Genomic DNA, 27848 nt, shown 5'->3' on the forward strand with positions numbered 1-27848 from the left:
CTCATTCAAATGGATTTTAAAATGTAAAATGATTTAAATATTCCAGTGTATATAAGGCACATGCAGTCACAAGCTATCATCTACTTTTCCATTAGAAACAGAATAAGAAAATGGCTCCATAATTGATTAGTGACTGTAACTATAATCTATATACATAAAGCTACAATAATACAAATACATTACAAACTCTCGAACAATGTTCTTCACAGATTTCCATGCAAATCTAATACATTCATCACACTAACTCACAGTGGCTCCTGTATGTGGGCAACGGAAAAAAATAAAACAGCTCTCATTTAACTAGCAACCCTTAGGAATAAACAGGAAGCAAACAGCTGGGATTATCCTACCATGGAGGCAGTTTGCAGGGGGACTTTGCTATCTTTGCTATTTTCTTTGCTAAATTACTCCTGTAGGACATTAGACTTGCAAGTGGATTGATTTCAAGATTGTCTGCTCTTTTCAGAGCAACAACACTATCTAGATGCAAAGTACACTTCAGGCACTGACTGTCAATGGGAAGCTGAGAAAGTGTTCTCTCTATCCATTCTATAGACTCACGCAAAGAATGGCTGGGAGCACAAAAGGGGTGTTGGTCTACATTGTGGAAATGTTGCTAGTGAGTAGTAATGCAACCAAGACAAACATCACTTTTCAATGATTGTCGCTATGGCAACTGTCACTCTGTCCTGATTGACAGTGCAGGTCCCACCCATCTGTGCCACCCCAGTCTGGGGTCTTGAATATGGAAGCTGGCTTAGAGGCATCTTCTGTGTCAGGGAGTCCTGTGCTTGATCATGGCAGGTCGAATGACCCGCCTCAAGGGTGTCATCTATGGTAGCTTGCATTACAGGCAGCTGTGGGAGTTCACCCAAGTCGGACTCCGCCTCTAAGGGTGGGGCGTCGAGCGCCAGGGCCGCCTCCTCTCCCTCCTCCACTGTGGAGCCCAGCTCCTCGTCCACTTTCACCTCATGCCCCTCCTCCTCCACGGGACTCTGCCCCTCTTCCAGCTCCGCGGCAGCCTGCTCCTCCGACAGCGTCACAATCTCCACTCCCCGCCTGTCACTCAGGCAGATGCAGTTAGCCTCCGCCCCGTTACTGGGCTCGGGTGCGCCCTCCCTGCCGACGCCATCTGCGCCAAAGTCACCGCCAGCTGTGGCCCGTTCCCACGACGATGCTCCCATTCTGTCGTCTAGTCACATTGGGAGAGAGGAGAAGAGTTCATTGTGAGAGGGTAGTTATAATGAAGCTGTAACTCCCTCTAAACTCTACCTAGTGGTAAACTGTCCTCCCGGAGAGCTTCTGCGTGTCCAGGCTTTTCCTCCTAATCTGCTATAACACAGCTGGTTCAGCTAATCAAGGTTTTGATAAGCAGCTGAAGCATAGTTGAGTTTTAAATCAGGTGTGTTTGAGCAAGACTGGAACAAAAGTTCCCCAAAGCCCATTAGTAAACTAGGTTGAGTTTTTCCTTCTACATATACAGTACCTTAACAGTCCTATCAGGGCCAGTTTCATAATGCGCCTCAGAGTAGGAGTACTGATCTAGGATCAGTTTTGCTTTTCAGATCATAATGAACAAGCTCGTATGGACAGAGGGGCCTGATCCTAGATCAGCACTTCAAAACACCAACGTGTTCGGTGCTAGGGGACGCAGTCTGCTGATATTTGCATGTTGCAGTAATGCTTGATAGTGGTCAAAAGACAGTGGTGACCCAACCAAATTCCTGTCGGTCCTTAATCTGCATGCTATATCCAACCAGCCTGGGTGTATGTAGAGCTGTGTAAATGGATTATGCATGAGTGTAAGCTATGTAAAACCAACCAAGTTAAGTGAGTGAATATGCAGTGTGAACGTTACAGACATTGAAAACAACTCCACACCACATTACTCTGAGCACCTGTAAAGAGTTGATAGTTAAATCCTCCCTTTAAAATTGACAGAGAATTAAGATGCCATTACAGGATTAAATAACTAGCCACCCCTACTTCTCTTTGGAGTTGGAGGCTGTGTCAATCGACAAAAGTTATTTCAATAACTTGTGACTCAAGCACTTCCACGACAAAGGGCTAAAAATAGCGACGCCCCTAAGTTCTGCTTCCTCTCCAAAATATTTCTCCCATTCCGCAGATTACTGACCCATATTTGTGAATGTTCAGTCAAAAAGGTTAAAGACAGACCACAGAGAACACTTGCCCCCACAAAAGAGAAGGAAAGAAAATTCACACCAGCATCCATATTTATAGGGCCCCCCTTCCAAAAACACACCAACTTTTTGAATGTCAGCGGGCGAGAATTGTGCTCACATTTCCAAAATGCCATGGCATTTGAGGAGCATCAGGTACTTAGCCGTCAGCACCAATGAGAGGCCAGCGTTGGAGGAGAGGCGGGAAAGGGGACTGGGCGCAAAATGAAGAAGGGTGTGTGGGGAGAGGGGGCTGGAGCTAATTACAGACTTTCAGCCTCTGCCCGGGGGGGCGACGTTTAACGAACGGCGAAGCCCAGTTACACACAATTACACACTCACCTTTAGGTGGCTGCGTTGCTGCGTGCGTGTGTGGCTGAGGTGGGCACGGCATGATGCTGGGCGATAGGAGCTCGGGTCGCTGGCTCTCGCTCAGCATAATGTTGTCTCGTCCCCCTGTTAACCCAACAAACCCACAGGGGAACAAGAGTTACCTTCTGGGGGAGTTTTCCCCCACCCAGTCAGAAAATAAAAACACCCAACAGACACAGATGCTAAAAACATGAGGGTGGTTTTCAAAAAAGGTGCGTGTGTAAGCAGGTAAGGACTGCGCGTGCTCCTACACACAGATAAAGTCATACTCATCCAAATGCACACACACACACACACACACACAAAACTGTGCTCACAGGAAGTGGCTGCAGTTCCCTGTCATCAGTCTTCATTAGTGATGGCTGCACGCCTCCTGGGCTGACGCCATATGCTACTCACAGGGGACCGTGCACCGTATACCAGACATCACACACATACCCACGCAAGCACAAACACACTCGACACAAACTAGGGTCACTCAAGTGTGAATTACGAACTAAAACATTAAAACAAACATAAACAAAAGCAGAAGAATGCTAAACATGGATGTCAGCATGTGAAACATGTTGACTATCAAGCATGAATGGCACAAACACTTATGTTGTGAATGCATCTTTTCTATAGTACACCAGGGTTCGGGGTCAATTCCTCTTCACGTTAATCTATGGCAATGGATGAACACTGTACTTTGATTGTCCTGTGAAGTTTCCCCTTTTACTTTCCTCGAAAGCTGTTTATGAAAAAGGACTCTGCAACTTAGTTTCTGTACACCTCATTTCACACATTAGCATATTCATCTTAAATAAAATGCCCATTGGGATACATGCACTGGCAAGGCTAAGTAATACTTCAAACTTTCATCTGGACGCTAGCCCTCATACAGGCTGAGAGCCTTGCTCGTTCGGAGTTGAGAGGGCCTTTGGTGACTTGAGTTTCTCAGGCTGCTTTTTAAAGCCAGTATTAAAGTGGTGATTATGTATGCAGAGCAGGGCCTGGGCTGAACGCAGCAGGTTTCAGCCCACGCCGTGCTCAGGAGGAGGTATGGAGGAGTGGGTTTATACCCTCCTGACAGCTGCCCATCCATCCGTCCATTCCTCCTCTCACAGACGTGCGCGCACACACACATTAATAACTGCACACACTCTAAGAGACAGACATCCCAACTCGCACACACATATGCATGCATGAATGCATTAATCCTGAAGCCTATTTCTGCCAAAACATATCCTACATACATGCTAAAACAAAGATAGTAGAGGTACCAAAATAAGTACTACCTCCATGAATAGAACTGCTTCTACCTTTACACTGATACCCAAACGATAACACCCTATACTGTAGGCCTATCTCCCTCATACAAAACAGACATCTGACATCTCTCTGGTACCCAGCTTCTCTAGTCTCTACACCAGTCTCGGGGGGGGGGGGGGGGGGTCACCCGTCTCTTATTTTGACAACGAGGCAGGTCTGTCACACCCAATACACCGTCTTTGTGAGATGCCGTCCCGCGCCCTCACGGACGTTGATCCGCGGAGAGGTGGCAACAACGGCAGGGAAGAGTTTGGGAGAGAAAATAGAGAAATCTTTGTTTAAAAATACCTGGGTAATGACATGTCTATCTATCAGGGCATTGCACAATGTATCTTCTTCTCCAGTGTAGTAGGCTACTGTATATGCGAGTCTCACCCCGTTTGCTATTGAGTGTGGCTGATGCGCCCAGACAGGCTTTCAGTCTGCGTGTATTCCAGCGCTCATTGAACAGGGGATCGCTCCCAGGGGGGGTTTGGGTAGTCGAGTAAATCACAAGTCTATTTGAGTGAGTCGCTTTTGTTTTTTTACTCTCCCTTTTAACTTGTCGTTCGGGAACAACAACGCATGGCGTCTCCAATGTTTTGACTCGGGGCCTGCCCCCAAATCGGCCCCTGTTTTTTTTCACCCCGTCGTGTCTGTCCATCTTGACAAGGCCACTCTCTCTCTCAATCTCCATCTCGCCCTCTCCCTCTGCCCTACGCCGATTGTGGTGGACAGAGTCATGAGGCACTTTGGGCCTCGTCTACAAATCCCCTAATAACAGCACATTCCCCTAAATGTGTTTGTAATGTGGGCAATCATTTTCAGTAATGGATGCTTGTCAGTTTTATGGCGGAGAATGACAGTCTCATGACAGGCGAGCTTCATCGAGCTACAGCTCGCCACCTAAATCCCACCAATGCACTTTAAACACAGCACAACACCCCCCTCTGGTGCACACTGGAGAAACTGTTCTATAATCTCAATGTCTGACTGGCATGTCTGTGCATTATACATTTGCTGTTCTTTCCATTAGATTGAGGGAAGCTGTTAAACTAGTTCAGATATTTACTAAATCATACGCTTAAAAAGTTAGTCTATTTCAGTATTTGAAAGCAGTAGGAATTGCCCATTTCGCAGGACTCTTGTGACAGCATCAAGCTCCCCAAATGACCTGTCACTCATTAACCAGTAGTTTTAGAACACATATATTTGTCCTGTTTCACTGCATGTACAAGTGGGTAACCTGTACGAGTGTGAGGTGTGAAATGGAAATGCCTTTTTTGCATATCCCAAATCCCCCCCCGAAACATCGGAGAGTGGGGTCACGGCCAGGGATCAGCCATTATTTACGGCGACCCTGGTTAAGTGCAGAGCGACAGATTTTTCACCTTGTCGGCGCGAGGATTCGAATTATATAAATATAAAAACGCAACATGTATAGTGTTGGTCCCATGTTTCATGAGCTGAAAAGATCCCAGAAATGTTCCATACGCACAAAAGCTTATTTCTCGCAAATTTGGTGCACAAATTTGTTTTCAACGCCGTTAGTCAGAATTTCTCCTTTGCCTAGATAATCCAGCCACGTGTGGCATATCAAGAAGCTGATTAAACAGCATCATCATTACACAGGTGCACCATGTGCTGGGGACAAAAGGCCACTCTAAAAATGTGCAGTCGTGTCACACAATGCCACAGATGTGTCAAGTATTGAGGGATCGGGCAATCGGCATGAATGTCCACCAGAGCTGTTGCCAGATAATTACGCTACCATAAGCTGCCGCCAACGTCGTTTAAGAGAATTTGGTAGTACGTCCAAACAGCCTCACAACCACAGACCACGTGCAACCACGCCATCCCAGGACCCCCACATCCGGTTTCTTCACCTGAGGGATCTTCTGAGACTAGCCAGCCGGACAGCTGATGAAACTGTGGGTTTGCACAACCAAAGAATTTCTGCACAAACTGTCATCAACAGTATCAGGGAAGCTCATCTGCATGCTCATCGTCCTCACCAGGGTCTTGACCTGACTGCAGTTTATCGTCGTAACAGACTTCAGTAGGCAAATGCTCACCTTCGATGGCCACTGGCACGCTGAAGTGTGCTCTTCAAGGATAAATTCTGGTTTCAACTGTACGGGGAAGATGGCAGACAGCATGTATGGCGTCGTGTGGGCGAGTGGTTTGCTGATGTCAACGTTGTGAACAGAGTGCCCCATGGTGGCTGTGGGGTTATGGTATTGGCAAGAATAAGCTACAGACAATGAACACAATTGCATTTTTATCAATGTCAATTTGAATGCACAGAGATACCGTGCTGAGATCCCGAGGCCCATTGGTTGTGCCATTCATCCGCTGCCATCACCTCATGTCTCAGCATGATAATGCATGGCCCCATGTCGCAAGGATCTGTACACAATTCCTGGATGCTGAAAATGTCCTAGTTATTCCATAGCCTGCATACTCACCAGACATGTTACCTATTGAGCTAGTTTGGGATGCTCTGGATCGCCGTGTACAACAGCGTGTTACAGTTCTCGCCAATATCCAGCAACTTCGCACAGCCGTTGAAGAGGAGTGGGACAACATTCCACAGGCCACAATCAACAGCCTGATCAACTCTATGTGAAGGAGATGTGTCGCGCTGCATGAGGCAAATGGTGGCCACACCAGATACTGACTGGTTTCTGATCCACGCCCCTGCTTTTTTTTTTTTGATATCTGTGACCAGATGGATATCTGTATTCCCAGTCATGTGAAATCCATAGCTTGGGCCTAATGAACTTATTTCAATTCACTGATTTCCTTATATGAACTGTAACTCAGTAAAATCTATGAAATTGTTGCATATTGCGTTTATATTGGTGTTCAGTGTAGCAACCTTTCGGTTCCTGGCCCAACGCTCTAACCGCTAGGTTACCTACCTGTAGTTGTACCGACATTCAAATATATACAAAAGACGGACTCACCTTTTATTCTGATAAACGGAGCAGTAAGTAGTCTCTCAGGAGACTGCTAACACAAATGTTATGAATCGAGTAACCAAACTGAGTAGGTGGCCATTGTGCAAGTGTGATTTAGCTCTGGGTTCCGAGGTTAAGCCGTAAGTGACTACATACAGCAGGTGAGAAAATCCCAACAGGTGACATGAATGCACAAGGAGTGGCCTTGGGCTGGAATGGAGGTAGCATTAGGGCGATGGATATGAGATGGCAGTTTTGGGGATGATGCCAAGGTGGCATGACACAATGGAAGGCATGGGCTAAGAAGGGCGGTATATACAGAACACATACTCCCTATTCCCAGAGAAACGTGGTAGGTCAGGCCTGTAGGCAGCCGCAGCCAGGGAGGAGATACCCAGTTAATAAAACAGCATTTCATTGGACTGTTCACCACCAATTGGTCAGTTCATTGGTAAATTGAAGTATCAATAAAAAAATTCTCAATAGGTAAAGCTGGGTATCATTTCATCATACAGTCCCATTGGAGCTAGCATTAACCAGATATTTGCAAAGAAATGTTGGTAGACAGTGTGTTTGCTAATGGTGTGGTGCATTGCTCTCTGTAGTGTTATTTAGCTGCAAGATCTAGTATTATCCACCCAACTAAAACCCCACTGTCTATGATTTACACTCATGTCAATAACAGTCAATGCATTCGAACAACATCATTGGAACCAACCTGGAAGACTCCACAAGCCGGACACCTCTAATGTCTTCAACTTCCTCTCCAGCTCAGCAACTCTATTCCCCAGAATCCTGTGTGGAGAAGGTAAACTGGAGGGTGAGTCACAAGGTCCCTTATGGCCCAGTGGCCAGACTGTAAACTAAGTGTGTCTCCACTGTTTGACTAGTAGGAGTGGAGAACAATGTGTGGCGAGGTTTATGAACTTACTATGGGTAAAGGTTAATGGAGACAAAGCACACCAGACGTAAATAAAGGATATGAAAGAATAAGAAAGAGAATGTGTGGGCTGTGTGTGTGCGCGCGCATGTGTGTGTGTAGGCCTGTGTGTACTGTAGAAATGTGTGTGCCAGTGTGTATACCGGTTGGTGTGTCTCTGGTGCTGAATGACCAGGTTCTTCTCATGGATGGTCTCCAGCAGGGCTGTGGCCAGGGACTTTAGGTCAGAGATGGACTGGGGCGTGGCCGGGAGACTGCAGCCCTGCTCCTCAGACAACAACTCCTGCACTACAGACACACAGACAGACGAGCGAGAAGATAGCAGGAAGAGGGATAAAGAAAGGGGGAAGAGTAGTAAGTCGTTGAGAAAAAAAAAAAAAAGACAGGAAGGGAGAGACAGGAATAGAGAGAGGGGGAGAAGAAAGGGGAGGACATAAGTGAAACAGAGTGAGGGAGATGAAAACAGATAGCGAGACTGACAAAAATAGGAGAGAAACAGTATATAGACAGGAGCGACACACAGGGTAGATGAGAGGGATAAAGAAAGAAAGAAAAAGCGAGAGAGTGAGTGAAAGAGTGACAGAGCGATAGAAACAGCTGTCTGTACAATAGGTTACCTCCCTGCTTCCTCTAGCTTGAACTGCTGCCCTACTGTGCTGGCTCTGCCGAGAACTGTCAATCAAGACCTATGCTTTGTATCTCTGCCAGAACTCTGAATACAAATTAGGACGAGTCTCAGGTGTTTCAAAGGTTAGGCACTGGAGACTAACATAACTCTAATGAAGAAATAATGTCTACTTCAGACAGAATGGGCATTACAGGTACTTATTTTATTATCTGGAACCCTGGTGGTGTAGAATAAATATGATAGGCTTTTACAAGAGCTGAAAATAGCTTCTACACGTCAGTGTGCTACTGTAGCTTGATTTCTTCAAGTAAATAATGTAATGCAACTCGCACTGCCACGCTACAACACAGGTTCTAGAATAGATCCTTCAAATCTTAGGGAAGGTTAAATCATTGCAGTGGGCTTGCACTCACTAGCTAGTTAGTTCACATCTTCTATACTTATGCGTCACTGGGCTATGCATTACCTAGATTCAATGAGAGAGGAGCTCACTTAGAAAGTTCCTAACTGCTCTTCTCAGATCAGTTGCTCTGACCAGCATCCCTATCTTACTCACTACAGAGCTACCAGTCTGAATTGGGACCTGCCATGTGGTAGCTGGACGCATCTGTATGCGATGGTGGTGTACCTTGTTTGGCAGAGAGGACTCCTGTTAGAGCACTGCTGTTGGACTTCCCAGACAATTTAGAGCTCTTCCTCCTCTCCAACGCAGTCTGCAAAACAAATACACCCACCTCTATCAGCTGTCATCTCTAACTCTCTTTGGGACTGTCAAGAGACACTGGCTAGAATTCAATGTAATTGCAATGCAATGTTGACACAGCGCCTTTGTTTACTGCATGCACACACACACACCTTATTCTGAAGTATCTAAACGTGAGGAGAGTCTGACGGTAAAGAAAGTTACTTGTTACTGCAATGCGGGTATTGAGCCCACTCTCACAGACAGACAGAATGACAGAGACCTCTCTACCTTGTATTTCATGATGTTAGACTTCAGCAAGTTCACCTCCTCTTGGACTTGGTTGAACCTCTCATGTAAATACCTGACAGAGGGAAAAAATAGTTTTAGATTAATCTTTCTGGGCAAAAGAAGAAACAAAAGCAGCAGCAAACAACAATTATTCAACTAGAAACACACACAGAACACCCTATGCCTACCTGGAATAGCAAGACATTGAAATAGTGCCAACCTCACAGTGTATGAAAATGTCTCCTATGGTGTACAGAAGTAAAAATAAATTGTGCGTGCATAGCCTAATATACATTGGGGGGTATTTAATTGTGTTGAACATTGTGTGGCATGTCATTTTTTTACCTACCTTAATTGAATGCACTGACTAAGTTACTCTTAATAGGAGCTTCTGCTAAATTACTCAACTGTAATGTAAAATGTAATACTAGCAGAGAAAAGTCCACCCCCCCTCACCTGTTCTCCATACAGAGGGCATCCACGTCGATGATCCGGGTCTCGTGGCCACCCAGGATATGGTTGAGCTCCAGGTTGAGGCGCTCAGCCTTCTCGCTGAACACGCCACGCTCTGCCTTAACATCCTCCAGCTCATCAGTCAGTGCCTTAACACTGTTCTCCAGCTCCTCCATCTGAACACACAGAGAGACAGTGGGCGAGAGAAACAGCGAGAAAGCGAACGAGAGAAACAAAGAAAGCGAATAGGACACGGTTGTCTCCTATCTTCCATTTTTGCACTATTCTTAAAGTGCTGAAGAAGAAGAGGCACTGGGTCGTGTTCATTAGGGCACGATGTACCATAGAAAAAGAGCATTCCCATTGGACAAGATCCCTTCCCACCTGTAGCCCTGCCTTCTCCAGTTGGTGGACCAGGTCTTCTCTCTCATGGGCGGGGAAGTGGCGTGCCCCCACCTCCTCATCCCCCAGCCTCTGTCTAGTGATTGTCATCCTCAGCAGCTGTGGACCAGGGAGAGACGGGTCAAATAGAGGAACAGATTCACTGAGTTAGTATGAAAGATGTAGGTTTGTGTGTGTGTGTGTGCGTTTGATGCCCTACCTTGTTATCCCCCTGGGCCTCTGCCAGTCTCTGATTCAGCTCCTTCACCTCCTCGACTAGCTGTTTCCCTCGCTCCCTTGCGTTTCTCAACAGCTGAGCCAAGTTCACCTGGGGAGAGGTCAGAGAAATAGAAGAATGCTTTTACTAATTCATACGAGACATAAATGTCATCTTCTGCTGTACCCAACCCCTCAGACACACAAGGTTGGCGATTGAAAGAGCAGGATCAAGTCAAGTCAAACTGGGGAAGCGTCAGATAAAGCTTTGTCCATCATATAAACATTGTGATAAAAGTATAACATATGTAACAGTTTGAGGGATATAGAGTTGAAGTCGGAAGTTTACATAAGTTTACACTACACAAATTTCTTGTTAGCAAACTATAGTTTTGGCAAGTCAGTTAGGACATCTACTTTGTGCTTGACACAAAGTAATTTTTCCAACAATTGTTTACAGACAGATTATTTCACTGTATCACAATTCCAGTGGGTCAGAAGTTTACATACACTAAGTTGACTGTGCCTTTAAACAGCTTGGAGAAATTCCAGAAAATTATGTTATGGCTTTAGAAGCTTCTGATAGGCTAATTGACATCATTTGAGTCAATTAGAGGTGTACCTGTGGATGTATTTCAAGGCCTACCTTCAATCTCTGCTTTGCTTGACATCATGGGAAAATCATAAGAAATCAGCCGAGACCTCAGAAATAAAACTGTAGACCTCCACAAGTCTGGTTCATCCTTGGGAGCAATTTCCAAACGCCTGAAGGTACCACATTCATCTGTACAAACAATAGTACGCAAGTATAAACACCATGGGACCACGCAGCCGTCACATCGCTCAGGAAGGAGAGGCGTTCTGTCTCCTAGAGATGAACGTACTTTTGTGCGAAAAGTGAAAATCAATCCCAGAACAACAGCAAAGGACCTTGAAGATGCTGGAGGAACAGGTACAAAAGTATCTATATCCACAGTAAAACGAGTCCTATATCAACATAACCTGAAAGGCCGCTCAGCAAGGAAGAAGCCACTGCTACAAAACCGCCATAAAAAAAAGCCAGACTACGGTTTGCAACTGCACATGGGGACAAAGATCATACTTCTTGGAGAAATGTTCTCTGGTCTGATGAAACAAAAATAAAACTGTTTGGCCATAATGACCATCTTTATGTTTGGAGGAAAAAGGGGGAGGATTGCAAGCCGAAGAACACCACCCCAACCGTGAAGCACGGGGGTGGTGTAGTAGTAACATAAGGCAACTGGATGCTAATGGTAGAAGAGACATATAGTCTGACAATTCCAATAAGACACATACCAGAGAAATATGCCTAAGGCAACTGGACACTAATGATAAGTAGAGACATAGAGTCTGCCAATTCCAATAAGGACATACCAGAGAACATGCTGGGGCATTGAGTTAAATACAGGGTTGAGTTAGAGGCCTAGAGGATAGATGGACATATATTATTTTTAAGACAAGCACGGGTCTGGCCACTATTATAATTTAACTGAAAGCAGATAATGGGCGTTGGTAGGCGTGAACAAGCAGGAAGCCTGAACTAAAAAGATAATGATGGCAGGAAGAATTAGGGGAAGTATGCTTATTTGCATATGGGGTGGACCCATATGCTATTTATGTATAAATGTTGGAACCGGGGTTGGGAAGCGGTGTGTGTTCCGCGGACATTCCAGATTGCGATACAATTTGTATTAAAAATCATATTTGAGTTCACAAAGTTCTTGTAAGAGTTATATTTGAAGTGATTTTCCACGACAGTGGCAACATCATGTTGTGGGGGTGCTTTGCTGCAGGAGGGACTGGTGCACTTCACAAAATAGATGGCATCATGAGGAAGTAAAATTATGTGGATATATTGAAGCAACAGCTCAAGACATCAGTCAGGAAGTTAAAGCTTGGTCGCAAATGGGTCTTCCAAATGGACAATGACCACAAGCATACTTCCAAAGTTGTGGCAAAATGGCTTCAGGACAACAAAGTCAAGGTATTGGAGTGGCCATCACAAGGCCCTGACCTCAATCCTATAGAAAATGTGTGGGTAGAACTGAAAAAGTGTGCGAGCAAGGAGGCCTACATACCTGACTCAGTTACACCAGTTCTGTCAGGAGGAATGGGCCAAAATTCACCCAACTTATTGTGGGAAGCTTGTGGAAGGCTACCCGAAACGTTTGACCCAAGTTAAACAATTTAAAGGCAATGCTACCAAATACTAATTGAGTGTATGTAAACTTCGGACCTACTGGGAATGTGATGAAATAAATAAAAGCTGAAATAAATCACTCTCTATTATTATTCTAACATTTCACATTCTTAAAATAAAGTGGTGATCCTAACTGACCTAAGACAGGGAATTTTTACTGGGATTAAATGTGAGGAATTGTGAAAAACTGAGTTTAAATGTATTTGGCTAAGGTGTATGTAAACTTCCGACTTCAACTGTAGCATGGGCATTAGAGACAGCTTAACTTACCTGGTTGCGTTTTTCAGGTGGTAAAGAAGGATCTCCATCCTGAAAGAAATAAACATTTTACTAAAAGTTGATTCAGAGCATGAACAGTGGTCCCATTGTTTTGCCCTCACAATACTAATGCTAAGCTCTATCAAATTTAAACAAACATTCATGGGTCACTGATTTTCCAGGTCCATAAACCACTTTTTAGAAACCATAAAACAAAGTCAAAGTAGTCATTTGGCCGGATTATCACTTTAAGGCAAATCATTACAGATAAAGAAGATTTCTAAACATTGAACATAAATCCTATAGACAGACTCACAATGAGCTCCCTGTACTTCTTCTTGAGTCCTTGGTGGTGTTCTCGCAGCTGGTTGGCCATCAGCTTGTACTGGTCTCTCTCCTGTTGACAGGTGTCCAGCTCTTTGGACAGGATCAGGAGGGCCTCCTTCTTGCTGTCCAGCTTACGCTTACACACCAGGAACTAAGAAGCAATATAGGGGAGGGTACAGACTGGGAAGTAACACCGGTTCCTACTGTGGATGCTCACGTTACGTGTTCGGATGTCAAAGGAAAAAACTATTGCTCCCATTGTGATAAAGTGTAAGGACAGGTTTGTATTTCAGAAAGTGTGGGCTTTGCACCAATCGTGTTGAATAGCTTTCATTTCATTTGATTCAAAGCTTTGAAAGCTTTGAAAGGTGAAAATAATATGGTGAAAAACTAAATCAAGGCCCTTTCATTAAGTTATTTAACAGGAAAAATAAAATGAGAACTAAACAGTTAAGTGGTTACAACCATGGTACTACTTTCTAATCTCATCCTCACTTTTGCATACACAGTATACTGACAATTCAAGACCTTGGGACTATAAAAAGGTTCTATCTGCACAAAGCATTGTTCTGAGATATTCAGCATTAAAGTTGAATTAAAGTGAATTCTTCTTTCACAACACATCAAAGTCCTAACCTTAAAAAAGGTACCCGAAGTGCAGAGCATCAAAATCCTAAAGACATTTGTAAATAATTTATCGCAGACAGAACCGTATGGCTCTGAAATGTCATTCTTGGTTCAGCCAAAACGTTTTATCTGGCCCAGAAAGTTAAAATTATTTCAATTTCAATTGAAAAACTCGAGACATTTAATGAATAACGACAACACCCTTCCTTCTTTCTAATCACATCATCAAATTAATGTTCATCACACATTTGTTAAAGCAATATTTCCCTAAAATGATAAATACACCTTATCATATGGATAACTAGCAACATTGCTAAGGTTTAGCTCTGGATGAGTAAACTGATATATTTGTCTGGTCTCTGACATCCAAAGTCAGTAAACTACTTGCTAGTTATCAATTCAATTTTATTTTATATAGCCCTTCGTACATCACATCAATAAAATGTTAGTAATTTTAGTGAAATACCTCGTCCATGGAGCTTTTTGTATTGATATAGAACAAGACAAAAACAGCAATGCCTCTAAGGGCCTTAAACGTGCTCTAAAGCACCTGTATTTATTTGTTTGGGTTTTTACCATAAAGAGCTTCTTCTTCAGAAAAGGTGATATAAAAATAAATTCAAAATTCAAAAAAGTAATTACAAAAGAGGACCAGAACCTATGATATTAAAAATAAAGGACTTGAGACTATACGGTTCTATCTGCAAAATGCATAGTTTTGAGATTGAGTATTTTTCAAGTCCCAGATCTCAGAACTGTTGTGACATCTTCCTCTTCTGTGACTCAATAAGTATATCACTTTACATACAAGTACAGTGCATTTGGAAAATATTCAGACCCCTTGATTTTCTCCCCACTTTGTTACATTACAGCCTTTTTCAATCTACACACAATACCCCATAATGACAAAGCAAAACCAAATGTAGAAATTTATGCAAATGTTTATAAAATAAAAAAATACATTTACATAAGTATTCACAGCCTTTATTCAGTACTTTGTTGAAGCACCTTTGGCAGCGAGATAACAGCCTCGAAACATCTTGGGTATGACGCTACAAGCTTGGCACACTTGTATTAGGGGAGTTTCTCACATTCTTCTCTGCAGAGCCTCTCAAGCTCTGTCAGGTTGGATGGGGAGCGTTGCTGCACAGCTATTTTCAGGTCTTTCAAGAGATGCTCGCTTGGGTTCAAGTCCGGGCTCTGGCTGGGTCACTCAAGGACGTTCAGACACCTGTCCCGAAGCCACTCCTGCATTGTCTTGGCTATGTGCTAAGGGTTGTTGTCCTGTAGGAAGGTGAAACTTTGCCCCAGTCTGAGGTCCTGAGCAGGTTTTCATCAAGGATCTCTCTGTACTTTGCTCCGTTCATCTTTCCCTTGATCCTGATTGGTCTCACAGTCCCTGAAAAACATCCCCACAGCATGATGCTGCACCGTGGGGATGGTGCCAGGTTTCTTACAGACGTTACACTTGGCATTCAGGCCAAAGAGTTCAATCTTGGTTTCATCAGACCAGAGAATCTTGTTTCTCATGGTCTAAGAGTCCTTTAGCAAACTCCAAGTGGGCTGTCATGTGCAGTTTACTGAGGAGTGGCTTCCGTCTGGCCACTCCACCATAAAGGCCTGATTGGTGGAGTGCTGCAGAGATGGTTGTCCTTCTGAAAGGTCCCGGACCTGCTGTGTTCGCTCTGTCTGTCTAACTCTGAATGCTCGGCTATGAAAAGCCAACTGACATTTACTCCTGAGGTGCTGACCTGTTGCACCTCTCTACAACCACAGTGATTGTTATCATTTTTCTACTCACCGTGCTTCTGCATTGCTTGCAGTTTGGGGTTTTAGGCTTGGTTTCTGTATAGCACTGTGACATCGGCAGATGTTAAAAGGGCTTTATAGGCACTGGAGGAACTCTGGAGCTCTGTCAGAGTGACCATCGGGTTCTTGTTCACTTCCCTGACCAATGCCCTTCTCTGATTGCTCAGTTTGGTCGAGCAGCCAGTTCTAGGAAGAGTCTTGGTGGATTCAAACTTCTTCCATTTAAGAATGATGGAGGCTACTGTGTTCTTTGGGACCTTCAACGCTGCATAAATGTTTTGGTACCCTTCCCCCGAGCTGTGCCTTGACACAATCCTGTCTTGGTGCGCCTTATATAGACAGGTGTGTGCCTTTCCAAATCATGTCCAATCAATTGAATTTACCACAGGTGAACTCCAATCAAGTTGTAGAAACATCAAGGATTATCAATGGAAACAGGATGCACATGAGCTCAATTGTGTCTCATAGCAAACTTAAGGTATTTCTGAAATTTCTAACAACCTGTTTTCACAGTCGTTTTGGGATATTGTGTGTAAATTGATGAGGGAGAAAAATAATTATCTATTTTAGAATAAGTCTAACGTAACAAAATGTGAAAAAAGTCACGGGGTCTGAATACTTTCCGAATGCACTGTGTTTTGCAGATAGAACCTTATAGCACCAAGTAAAAAGGTGTTTGCGGCCTCCCGAGTGGCACAGCTGTCTAAGGCAATGCATCGCAGTGCTAGAGACATCACTACAGACCCAGGTTCAATCCCAGACTGTTGTAGCCGGCCGCGACCGGGAGACCCATGAGGCGGCGCACAATTGGCCCAGTGTCGTCCGGGTTAGGGAAGGGTTTGGCAGGCCCGGGATGTTCTATTGCACTCTAGCGACTCCTTGTGGCGGGCTGGGCGCATGCACGCTGACTGCGGTCACCAATTGGACGGTGTTTCCTCCGAGTTAAGAGAGCAGAGTGTCAAGAAGCAGTGCGGCTTGACAGGGTTGTGTTTCGGAGGACGCATGTCCCTCGACCTTCGCCTCTCCTGAGTCCGTACAGGACAAGACAAACTACCAATTGGATATCACAAAATTGGGGAGAAAACATGTGTAAAAAAATGTATAGTCTGGAGTATTCGCAGATAGAACTTCCTAACTAAATGTTTTTTATCGTAAATGTACATCTCACTTGTAAAGGACCACCTAAAGAGAAACTATGTGAATGTAACCGATGTGAAATGGCTAGCTAGTTAGCGGTGGTGCGCGCTAATAGCGTTTAAATCGGTGACGTCACTCGCTTTGAGACCTTGAAGTAGTGGTTCCCCTTGCTCTGCAAGGGCCGTGGCTTTTGTGGAGCGATGGGTAACGATGCTTCGTGGGTGACTGTTGTTGATGTGTGCAGAGGGTCCCTGGTTCGCGCCCAGGTCGGGGCGAGGGGACGGACTAAAGTTAAAACTGTTACATGAATAACTCGTTTTTTTACACCAAAATGTCAGATAGAACTTTATAGTGCCAAGGTCATGAATTAGTACAGAAAAAACAAGTCCAAGAAATGATCAGCCCAATTATTGACTAAAATACATCTCATAAACAGTAACACTTGTCAGCTAACAGTAACAGGTAAATCACTTGTAACTTGACTTACAGTATCACCAGTGTGGCTGCTAGCGCAGCACTGATGGAAGAATAAACAGTTGCCTATGCACAGTATGCATTGTTTGAAGATAAGAAACACTGGAATATTCATGTGGAACCTTCCCCCCCACATACAGGTTGTCATGATAACAGGCACTCAGTTATGCAAAGGATATAGAAGTGATAACCAGTAGTAGCAAAGTGTAATATCCGCAGTAAGGACACGACACAGCCTTCTGAATGAATGAATGAACTAACTGTGTTCCCTCAGCCATCATACCTGGTGTGGTCCAAGGAATGACTGTGTGATTGGTACACTTTTTGTGCAAACATTGAGTGTGTGCTCATTCTGAAGCCCAATAACGGGTAGGAGATTACAGGTTATAGCTGATTATTACTAAAATCGAGCCATTTTCAAATTCTAACCCACGGGATAACGACTGCCCCCTCTCATTGAAGGCACGGAAGTTAAAGTCCGACTGCGGTACTGCAGGCATTGTTTGCAGAAAACATGATCCCCCATTATAGTAAATGGAAAAATCACCATCGTCGTGGTCAATCTGTGTAAAAAATATAACTGTTTAATACACCAGATGTATATCCTTAAACCAAATATTTTTTATCCTTTTTGTTTAAAATCACACACATAGGAAGTTAAGGATAATTGTGTTGGTAATGGCAGCCTGCAGTACCCTGGTCGGCCTTCAACTTGAGTTAAAGGTGCTGCATGGTCAATCTGTTCTCTGCAGTTACAGTGTTAAGGCCTCTGCAGAAGTCAGGGCATTCATACTTTTTGCACTTCGCGGTGCAGCGTAGAACTGTTCAGCAGAGCTGTTGTGAAGGACATTTTCGAGGAAGTGAGTTTGTGTTTATACAGGACCTCCCGCCCCCAACTACCGTCAACCAATCATGTTAATGCGGAGATATATGGAGCCCTCTGCACGGTTACAAAAATTGGGAGGCGCATGGCTTTGCGGTACAGAGCTCAATTTGGCCTCTGCATGCCTCTGGAGGCTCCGCAATTGCGTCACACCCTCCATACGGAACCTCCAACCACATTTTCGGATCAAGCATAAATTAGCTCTTAGTCAATAAGAGGGGGCAGCACTGAGCTAGCCTGCAACGTCACTTCCTGGAGTAAAGCTAGAGGGATAACTGAGCCCAAAATCTGCCTCCAGCAGGTGGTGTTTACATTTTTTTTTTAAATAATAAATTCACTTACCAAGCGAGAAGTTTTTGTATGAGGTCAATGAGAGTATCGAATTTGGTTAACACATTTTTTTATAGCTTATTTGCTACATGTGGTTTATTTGATCGAATGGAAGTATCATAATGATTAGGTTGTTACGATCCTCCTCTCCACCCTCTCCGAGCTGGGCATCTCCGGCGCGGCCCACGCTTGGATTGCGTCCTACCTGACAGGTCGCTCCTACCAGGTGGCGTGGCGAGAATCTGTCTCCGCACCACGTGCTCTCACCACTGGTGTGCCCCAGGGCTCTGTTCTAGGCCCTCTCCTATTCTCGCTATACACCAAGTCACTTGGCTCTGTCATATCCTCACATGGTCTCTCCTATCATTGCTATGCAGACGACACACAATTAATCTTCTCCTTTCCCCCCTCTGATAACCAGGTGGCGAATCGCATCTCTGCATGTCTGGCAGACATATCAGTGTGGATGACGGATCACCACCTCAAGCTGAACCTCGGCAAGACGGAGCTGCTCTTCCTCCGGGAATGGACTGCCCGTTCCATGATCTCGCCATCACGGTTGACAACTCCATTGTGTCCTCCTCCCAGAGTGCTAAGATCCTTGGCGTGATCCTGGACAACACCCTGTCGTTCTCAACTCACATCAAGGCGGTGACCCGTTCCTGTAGGTTCATGCTCTACAACATTCGCAGAGTACGACCCTGCCTCACACAAGAAGCGGCGCAGGTCCTAATCCAGGCACTTGTCATCTCCCGTCTGGATTACTGCAACTCGCTGTTGGCTGGGCTCCCTGCCTGTGCTATTAAACCCTACAACTCATCCAGAACGCCGCAGCCCGTCTGGTGTTCAACCTTCCCAAGTTCTCTCACGTCACCCGCTCCTCCGCTCTCTCCACTGGCTTCCAGTTGAAGCTCGCATCCGACAAGACCATGGTGCTTGCCTACGGAGCTGTGAGGGGAACGGCACCTCCGTACCTTCAGCCTCTGATCAGGCCTACACCCAAACAAGGGCCTGCGTTCCTCACCTCTGGCCTGCTCGCCTCCCTACCTCTGAGGAAGTACAGTTCCCGCTCAGCCCAGTCAAAACTGTTCGCTGCCCTGGCACCCCAATGGTGGAACAAACTCCCTCACGACGCCAGGTCAGCGGAGTCAATCACCACCTTCCGGAGACACTGAACCCCACCTCTTTAAGGAATACCTAGGATAGGATATGTAATCCTTCTAACCCCCCCCCCCCCCCCTTAAAAGAGTTAGATGCACTATTGTAAAGTGGTTGTTCCACTGGATATCATAAGGTGAATGCACCAATTTGTAAGTCGCTCTGGATAAGAGCGTCTGCTAAATGACTTAAATGTAAATGTAGTGATAAGTAGGACACGTGACATCCCGGCAACTTCGATAAAAAAGTTTTATATCGGAGTTGTGCCTGGTCGTCACTAATTACCACAGCCAAAGTTGTAAACCCTGCCTATTTCCATTCTTAAAATGTGATTGACACTAACCTTAACACCGCTAACCTTATGCCTAGCCTTGAATTAAGACCAAAAAGCTAATTGTTGTTTTCATGAATTTTTACAATATAGCCCATTTTTACTTTGTGGCTGTAGTAACTAGTGGAAACCGTTGTTCCTATTTTTCACACGTATCTGCTCTTTAATTGTCTAGAATGGTCCCATCTGATCTTGCCTCCTCCCGATGGCATTCCAGTTTTGAAGACATTTCTTTTCATTAAAGCAGCCACTAGAGTATGTGGTCAATATAATGGATAATCTGTGGAGTAGTTCAAACTTCAACTTCTTCTTGTTATTGATGGCATGTCTTGTTTTGAGTGGTTTTAAATTGATTTCATGTCAATGCTAATATGGCTCAAATTCGCTAGCTAGCCTAACCATCAACTATGTATTTGAGAAACAAGTGGTCATTGTGCAAATGTATTTATGTTTTCAATAAACATTGTAGACCAAATATAGCTTAAATGTTGTCAACATCATTGTTGTTGCTAAACAACCAACCCGTCTATTCATGGGTTGCATGTTTATTCACAATATTGTTTTGAATGTTCGTTTTGGACTGATGCCCGACTGAGCATTCTACTCAATGCATCGTCAATGAATGCTGATGAAAATTTCATCAAAAGTGCATTGGAAATACAATGACATTAAGGAGTAGGCAAATAATTAGCAGGAAAACCTTTTGTCATCATTTTGATGCCGCCATATTGACTTTAGATGCAGCTAAACTAGCTAAGAATAAAGGCACCAGATTTTAGCTAGCTAACATTCGCATTGCAAGCAATTTTTTATGAACTTTAGCTATTTTTTTTTAGGCAAGTCAGTTAAGAAAAATTCTTATTTACAATGACGGCCTGCCGGGGAACAGTGGGTTAACTGCCTTGTTCAGGGGCAGAACTACAGATTTTTATCTTGTCAGCTCGGGGATTCGATCTAGCAGCCTTTCGGTTACTGGCCCAACTAGACTACCCGACGCCCCAGCTAATGACCAGTGGTGTAAAGTACTGAAGTACTTTAATTTTTTTTTACCTAAGTCACTTTTTGGGGTAATCTGTACTTTCAGTGGCGTGCCGTGGGCCTGGGGCCTAGGCCTTCAGTGAGGTACTACACAGTCCCACCCGAATTAATCCACCTCTTATTACCATCATTATGCCATGGCTCTAGACACTATACATTTAGACAGAAACGCAGTATAACCTGGCGTTGCGTCACCTTGAAATTGACAAATTGACATTTTTGGGTAAACAGTGTTTAACAGACAACTCAAGTTTGCAAAGCCAGTGTGGCTCCAAACACCAAATCGATCACTTGCAAATAATAGGCATTCCCAGCAGTACAGTTTGCAGTGCTTCTCGGAGCCTGTGAGCCATTGACAGCGCTCGTAGTTGAAACTTTGAAAGTGGCGAGCGAACGAACCCCTTTCCCGCCTGTGACAGGCTTTGTGGCGTCGGGCGACCTCTCCTTACAATGTCTAACTTTTCTTGAAAAGTTCGTCTTGAGAATGGCGTTATAATTATATCCTCGACCAAATCGATATCTTCTCCTCCTTCCGCCATTGTGGGTTGAAAAAACAGCTTAGTAGAACGCGAATTAATTCGTTTATCAAATTCAGTTTCCTAGATCTGCATAGACCTGCCCATAGCAAAAGACGTGCACGCACTACGCCTGCTAGCTGGCTCCTCAATAGCCAACTCTAAAGCTGATTGGTTGACACAACATTTTAATTTCCATTCACTTTAAGCTACAAGCGCCCGCACTGTTGATTCTGAAGGCCTGAGGGCAGATTTTAGACCCCTGGCAACACATGATGGCTGAATATGATTGGATAAAAGATCTAACATAAAGACCAGCCCTCCAAATCTCAACCTGGGGCTGGAAGCAGTGCAACCAAGAGGAAAGCTATGAAATGAAGAGTATAACTCTTACTCTGGGGAATAATTTAATACATATTTGTGGGAAAATATATTTTAAAAAAGATTATATTCTGATGATGTTTAGGCCAGCAGAGAAGGCCTTGCAGGCCCTGACGGCCCACCACTGTGTACTTTACATTTGACAACTTTTACTTCACTACAATCCTAAAGAAAATAATGTACTTTTTACTCAATACATTTTTCCTGACACCCAAAAGAACTCGTTAAAATTTTTATTCTTAGCAGCACAGGAAAATGGTCAAATTCACACACTTAAGAGAATACCCCTGGTCATCTCTACTGCCTCTGATCTGACAGACTCACTAAACACACATGCTTTGTTTGTAAATGATGTCTGAGTGGAGTATGCCTCTGGCTATATCACACACACAGTACCAGTCAAAAGTTGACACACCTACTCATTCCATTTTTGTATTATTATTTTCTACATTGTAGAAAAATAGTGAAGACATCAAAACTATGAAATCATGTAGTAACCCCAAAAAATTATTGTTAAACAAATATAAAATATCTATATCAATTAGATTCTTCAAAGTGGCCACCCTTTGCCTTAATGACAGCTTTGCACACTCTTGGAATTCTCTCAACCAGCTTCATGAGGTAGTCACCTGGAATGCATTTCAATTAACAGGTGTGCCTTCTTAAAAGTTAATTTGTGGAATTTCACTTCTTAATACGTTTGAGCCAATCAGTTGTGTTCTGACAAGGTAGGGGTGGTATACAGAAGATAGCCCTATTTGGTAAAATACCAAGTCCATATTATGGCAAGAACAGCTCAAATAAGCAGAGAAACAGTCCATCATCACTCAAGTACTTTGAAAGTTTCTTCAAGTGGAGTCGCAAGAACCATCATGCGCTATGATGAAACTGGCCATCACGAGGATCACCACAGGAAAAGAAGACGCAGAGTTACCTCTGCTGCAGAGGATAAGTTCACTAGAGTTACCAGACTCAGAAATTGCAGCCCAAATAAATGCTTCACAGAGTTCAAGTAACATACACATCTCAACATCAACTGTTCAGAGGAGACTGCGTGAATCAGCTCTTCGTGGTCGAATTGCTGCAAAGAAACCACTACTTAAGGACACCATTAAGAAGAAGAGACTTACTTGGGCCAAGAAACACGAGCAATGGACATTAGACCGGTGGAAATCTGTCCTTTGTTCTGATGAGTCCAAATTGGCGATTTTTGGTTCCAACTGCTGTGTCTTTGTGAGACGCAGAGTAGGTGAACGGATGATCTATGCATGTGTGGTTCCCACCGTGAAGCATGGAGGTGGTGTTGTGATGGTGCTTTGCTGGTGACACTGTCAGTGATTTATTTAGAATTCAAGGCACACTTAACCCGCATGGCTACCACAGCATTCTGCAGCAATACACCATCCCATCTGGTTTGCGCTTAGTGGGACTCAAATGTTTTTCAACAGGATAATGACAAAACACACCTCCAGGCTGTGTAAGGGCTATTTGACCAAGGAGAGTGATGGAGTGCTGCCTCAGATGACCTGGCCTCCACAATCACCCGACCAAAACACAATTGAGATGGTTTGGGATGAGTTAGACCGCAGAGTGAAGGAAAAGCAGCCAAGAAGTGCTCAGCATATGTGGGAACTCCTTCAAGACTGTTGGAAAAGCATTCCAGGTGAAGCTGGTTGAGAGAATGCCAAGAGTGTGCAAAGCTATCAAGGCAAAGGGTGGCTACTACAGTTGAAGTCGGAAGTTTACATACACCTTAGCCAAATACATTTAAACAGTTTTTCACAATTCCTGACATTTAATCCATGTAAAAATTGTCGTAGGTCAGTTAGGATCACCACTTTATTTTAAGAATGTGAAATGTCAGAATAATAGTAGAGAGAATGATTTCTTTCAGCTTTTTTTTCTTTCATCACATTCCCAGAGGGTCAGAAGTTTACACACACTCAATTAGTATTTGGTAGCATTGCCTTTAAATTGTTTAACTTGGGTCAAACCTGTCGGGTAGCCTTCCACAAGCTTCCCACAATAAGTTGGGTGAATTTTGGCCCATTCCTCCTGACAGAGCTGGTGTTACTGAGTCAGGTTTGTAGGCCTCCTTGCTCGCTCACGCTTTTTCAGTTCTGCCCACAAATCTTCTATAGTATTGAGGTCAGGGCTTTGTGATGGCCACTCCAATACTTTGACTTTGTTGTCCTTAAGCCATTTTGCCACAACTTTGGAAGTATGCTTGGGGTCATTGTCCATTTGGAAGACCCATTTGCGACCAAGCATGTCAATTAGCCTATCAGAAGCTTCTAAAGCAATGACATAATTTTCTGGAATTTTCTAAGCTGTTTAAAAGGCACAGTCAACTTAGTGTATGTAAACTTCTGACCCACTGGAATTATGATAGTGAATTATAAGTGAAATAATCTGCCTGTAAACAATTGTTGAAAAATTACTTGTGACATGCATAAAGTAGATGTCCTAACCGACTTGCCAAAACTATAGTTTGTTAACAAGAATTTTGTGGAGTGGTTGAAAAACAACCTAAGTGTATGTAAACTTCCGACTTCAACTATACATGATTCCATGTGTTATTTCATAGTTTTGATGTCTTCACTATTATTCTACATTGTAGAAAATAGTAAAAAATAAAAACCCATGAATGAGTAGGTGTCCAAACTTTTGAATTCTACTGTATAACAAGGCAATTAGAAATGGCAGACGGGCTCATTTTTCTAACTTGATCACTAATAATCAGAATAATGAGTGCTCGTCGACCAAATCCTGCACCCGCAAACCTATGTGAACTTTCCTCCACATCTAAATGTAATGAGTTCACGGCATAAGATACCCAGCCTAATGTTTGTTATCAGACAAGCAAGACTTGATGATTAGTTTGATGATATGTGCCCTAGCCCACCACGCAAAGGCACTATGGATTTATTTTCCCTGGTTGACACAGGCACGCTCAGGAAAGTGACATCACAACTTAAGCCTTCTACCTGCCTTCTCGATCCTATCCCAACCACCTTCAAAAACAGTTTTTAATTGCATATTTGAAGAAGTACAAGCTATTGTTAAAATCGCTCACTATTCACAGGCACTTTCCCCACTGCACTAAAAACTGCTATGGTGACACCCCTTCTGAAGAAAATGTATCTAGATTCTTCAGCTCTTAGCAATTTTAGGCCAATCTCCAACCTTCCATTCTTAAGCAAAATTCTGGAGAAATTGGTTTTCTAACAGCTTAATTACATTAAGTGCCAACTAACTCATTTAAAAAAAACATTTTTATTCCAATCTGGTTTTCGGGCCCACCACAGCACAGAGACAGCCTTAGTTAAAGTGGTAAATGATCTTGGAGCCAACAGAGTCCAAACAGCTCTCTGTCCTTGTACTCTTGGATTTAAGTGCTGCATTCAACCCTATTGACCATGATGTCCTTCTGGACAGACTGGAGAGGTGTGTTGGCCTCTCCAGTCCAGTTCTAAATTGGTTTAGGAACTATTTAACCGGTCAAGAGTTTGTCATCACCCTTGGTGAACATAACTCAGAGAAAATAGATATCACATGTGGCTTTCCACAAGGTTCGATTTTCGTTACGGTACTGTTCAGTATATATACACACACGTTATCCCTTGGCAGTGTTATCAGAAAGGTCAGCATTGCTTTTCAATGCTACGCAAACGATACACAACTTTACATTTCTGTGTCCGAGTATTTTAGCTCCACAGAAATTATTAGACCCTATTAGTGATTTAAATATCATGGCGCACAACTTCATCTAGCTAAATCAAGACAAGAACAAGGTACTTATTGTTGGGGCCAAAGCACAGAGAGAATACTGCCACACATTTTAATTCACGTGCAATAAATATAAAATCCCAGGTAAAAAAACCTAGGTGTTATTTCAGATTCTGAACTCATTTTCAAATCACACATTAGGAATGTGACCAAATTTGCTTTTCACCGCCTGAGGAACATCGCCATTGTGCGGACGTTTCTCCCTCAGGCTGATACAGAGAGACTCATCCATGATTTTATTACAAGCAGGCTTGACTACTGTAATGCTCTCCTGTCTGGTCTATCCAAGAAAGCCATTGGTCAACTGCAAAACGTACAGAATGCTGCAGCACGGGTACTGACCAAGACCAGACGGAGAGCACACAATACATCGGTTTTAAGGTCTCTGCACTAGCTGCCTGTCAGTTTTCAAATTCATTTTAAGATTTTATTGGTTTTTAAAATCAATCTATGATTGTGCGTCCCGCCTTTGCTACTATAACAGCCTCCACTCTTCTGGAAAGGCTTTCTAGTAGATGTTGGAACATTGTTGCAGGGACTTGCTTCCATTCAGCCACAAGAGCATTACTGATGTAGGGCGATTAGGCCTGGCACGCAGTCGGCGTTCCAATTAATCCCAAAGGTATTCGATGGGGTTGAGTTCAGGGCTCTGTGCAGCCCAGTCAAGTTCTTCCACACTGACCTCAACAAACCATTTCTCTATGTGTAACAGTTTAACTTTACGGGCGTCCCTTCGCCCCGACCCGGGCGCGAACCAGGGACCCACTGCACACAACAACAGTCACCCACGAAGCATCGTTACCCATCGCTCCACAAAGGCCGCGGCCCTGGAGAGCAAGGGGAACCACTACTTCAAGGTCTCAAAGTGAGTGACGTAACCGATTGAAACGCTATTAGCGCGCACCACCGCTAACTAGCTAGCCATTTCACATCCGTTACATATGGACATCGCTTTGTGCACTGGGGGGCAATGCCATGCTAAAACAGGAAAAGGCCTTCGCCAATCTGTTGCCACAAAGTTGGAAGCATAGAATTATCTAGAATGTCATTGTATGCTGTAGCATTAAGATTTCCCTTCAATGGAACTAAGGGGCCAGCCCAAACCATGAAAAACAGCCAATGACAATTATTCCTCCTCCACCAAACTTTACAGTTGGCACTACGCATTCGGGCAGGTAGCGTTCTCGTTGCATCTGCCAAACCCAGATTCGCCCGTCGGACTGCCAGATGGTGAAGCGTGATTCATCACTCCAGAGAATGCGTTTCCACTGCTCCAGAGTCCAATGGCGGTGAGCTTTACACCACTCCAGCCGACTCTTGGCATTGCGCATGGTGTTCTTAGGCTTGTGTGTGGCTGCTCGGCCATGGAAACCCACTTCATGAAGCTCCCGACTAACAGTTATTGTGCTGACGTTGCTTCCAGAGGCAATTTGGAACTCGTAGTGAGTGTTGCAAACGAGGACAGACAATTTTATCACTTGGCGGTCCCGTTCTGTGAGCTTGTGTGGCCTACCACTTCACAGCTGAGCCGTTGTTGTTTATAGATGTTTCCACTTGACAATAACAGCACTTACAGTTGACTGTGGCAGCTCGAGCAGATTTGGAGGATTAGTGTTAAAAATACGTTGTGATAGGCAATATGCGCACACACAACCATATACTTATTCAAATTGGCTAGATAATAGTAACAAAATACGTATCTCGAAGTAGACATTTAATTTCTCTTTCCATATGGCAACCCAATTCTATATGCTAAGCATCACTGATGGCTCACGCAACCGATTATCACAGTGTTTTTGCAGCGCACTCACCTCGCTCACCAGGCCTTGCCAGTCACTTTCACTCCTTTTCGAAGAATTCATAATTTCGCAGCCTCTTCCAACACGCAAATTTCACGGTTTTCCTGTATTAGTTGGTACGCTACTGTCTTCAGCAAGGTGACTTCTCTTCTTTTGACTCCTCCTCCGCTTCGCTGCATCTATGGCAGTTCTATTAAGCTGGCCCGCACTGAACCAGCCTCTGGCCAATCACGTGACCGGGCGAAGTCGGTGAGGGAGGAGCGCCAATCAAATCGAATAGCAATCTGAGCCGCTTGGTTATGTTGTCAACCAGGCAGCATGGTCAAGCGTTCAGATACATATACATATTTTTTACATAAAATATATGTTCTC

At 44.0% G+C, this 27848-nt stretch overlaps 1 protein-coding gene across 1 annotated transcript; it reads right to left on the minus strand.

Moving 5' to 3' along the window:
* LOC111960002 (coiled-coil domain-containing protein 149-like) lies at positions 1-27629 on the minus strand. The gene is given in 13 exon segments (XM_023981837.2): positions 1-797; positions 800-1192; positions 2526-2639; positions 7527-7603; positions 7892-8036; positions 9005-9089; positions 9350-9422; positions 9806-9978; positions 10187-10303; positions 10404-10511; positions 12891-12929; positions 13195-13356; positions 27489-27629. Coding segments are annotated over 13 exon segments (1680 nt in total). The 5' UTR covers positions 27540-27629; the 3' UTR covers positions 1-654.
* Positions 27630-27848: the final 219 nt, after the last annotated feature.

This window comes from Salvelinus sp. IW2-2015, linkage group LG37, assembly GCF_002910315.2.
Source record: "Salvelinus sp. IW2-2015 linkage group LG37, ASM291031v2, whole genome shotgun sequence".
NCBI classification, from domain to species: domain Eukaryota; kingdom Metazoa; phylum Chordata; class Actinopteri; order Salmoniformes; family Salmonidae; genus Salvelinus; species Salvelinus sp. IW2-2015.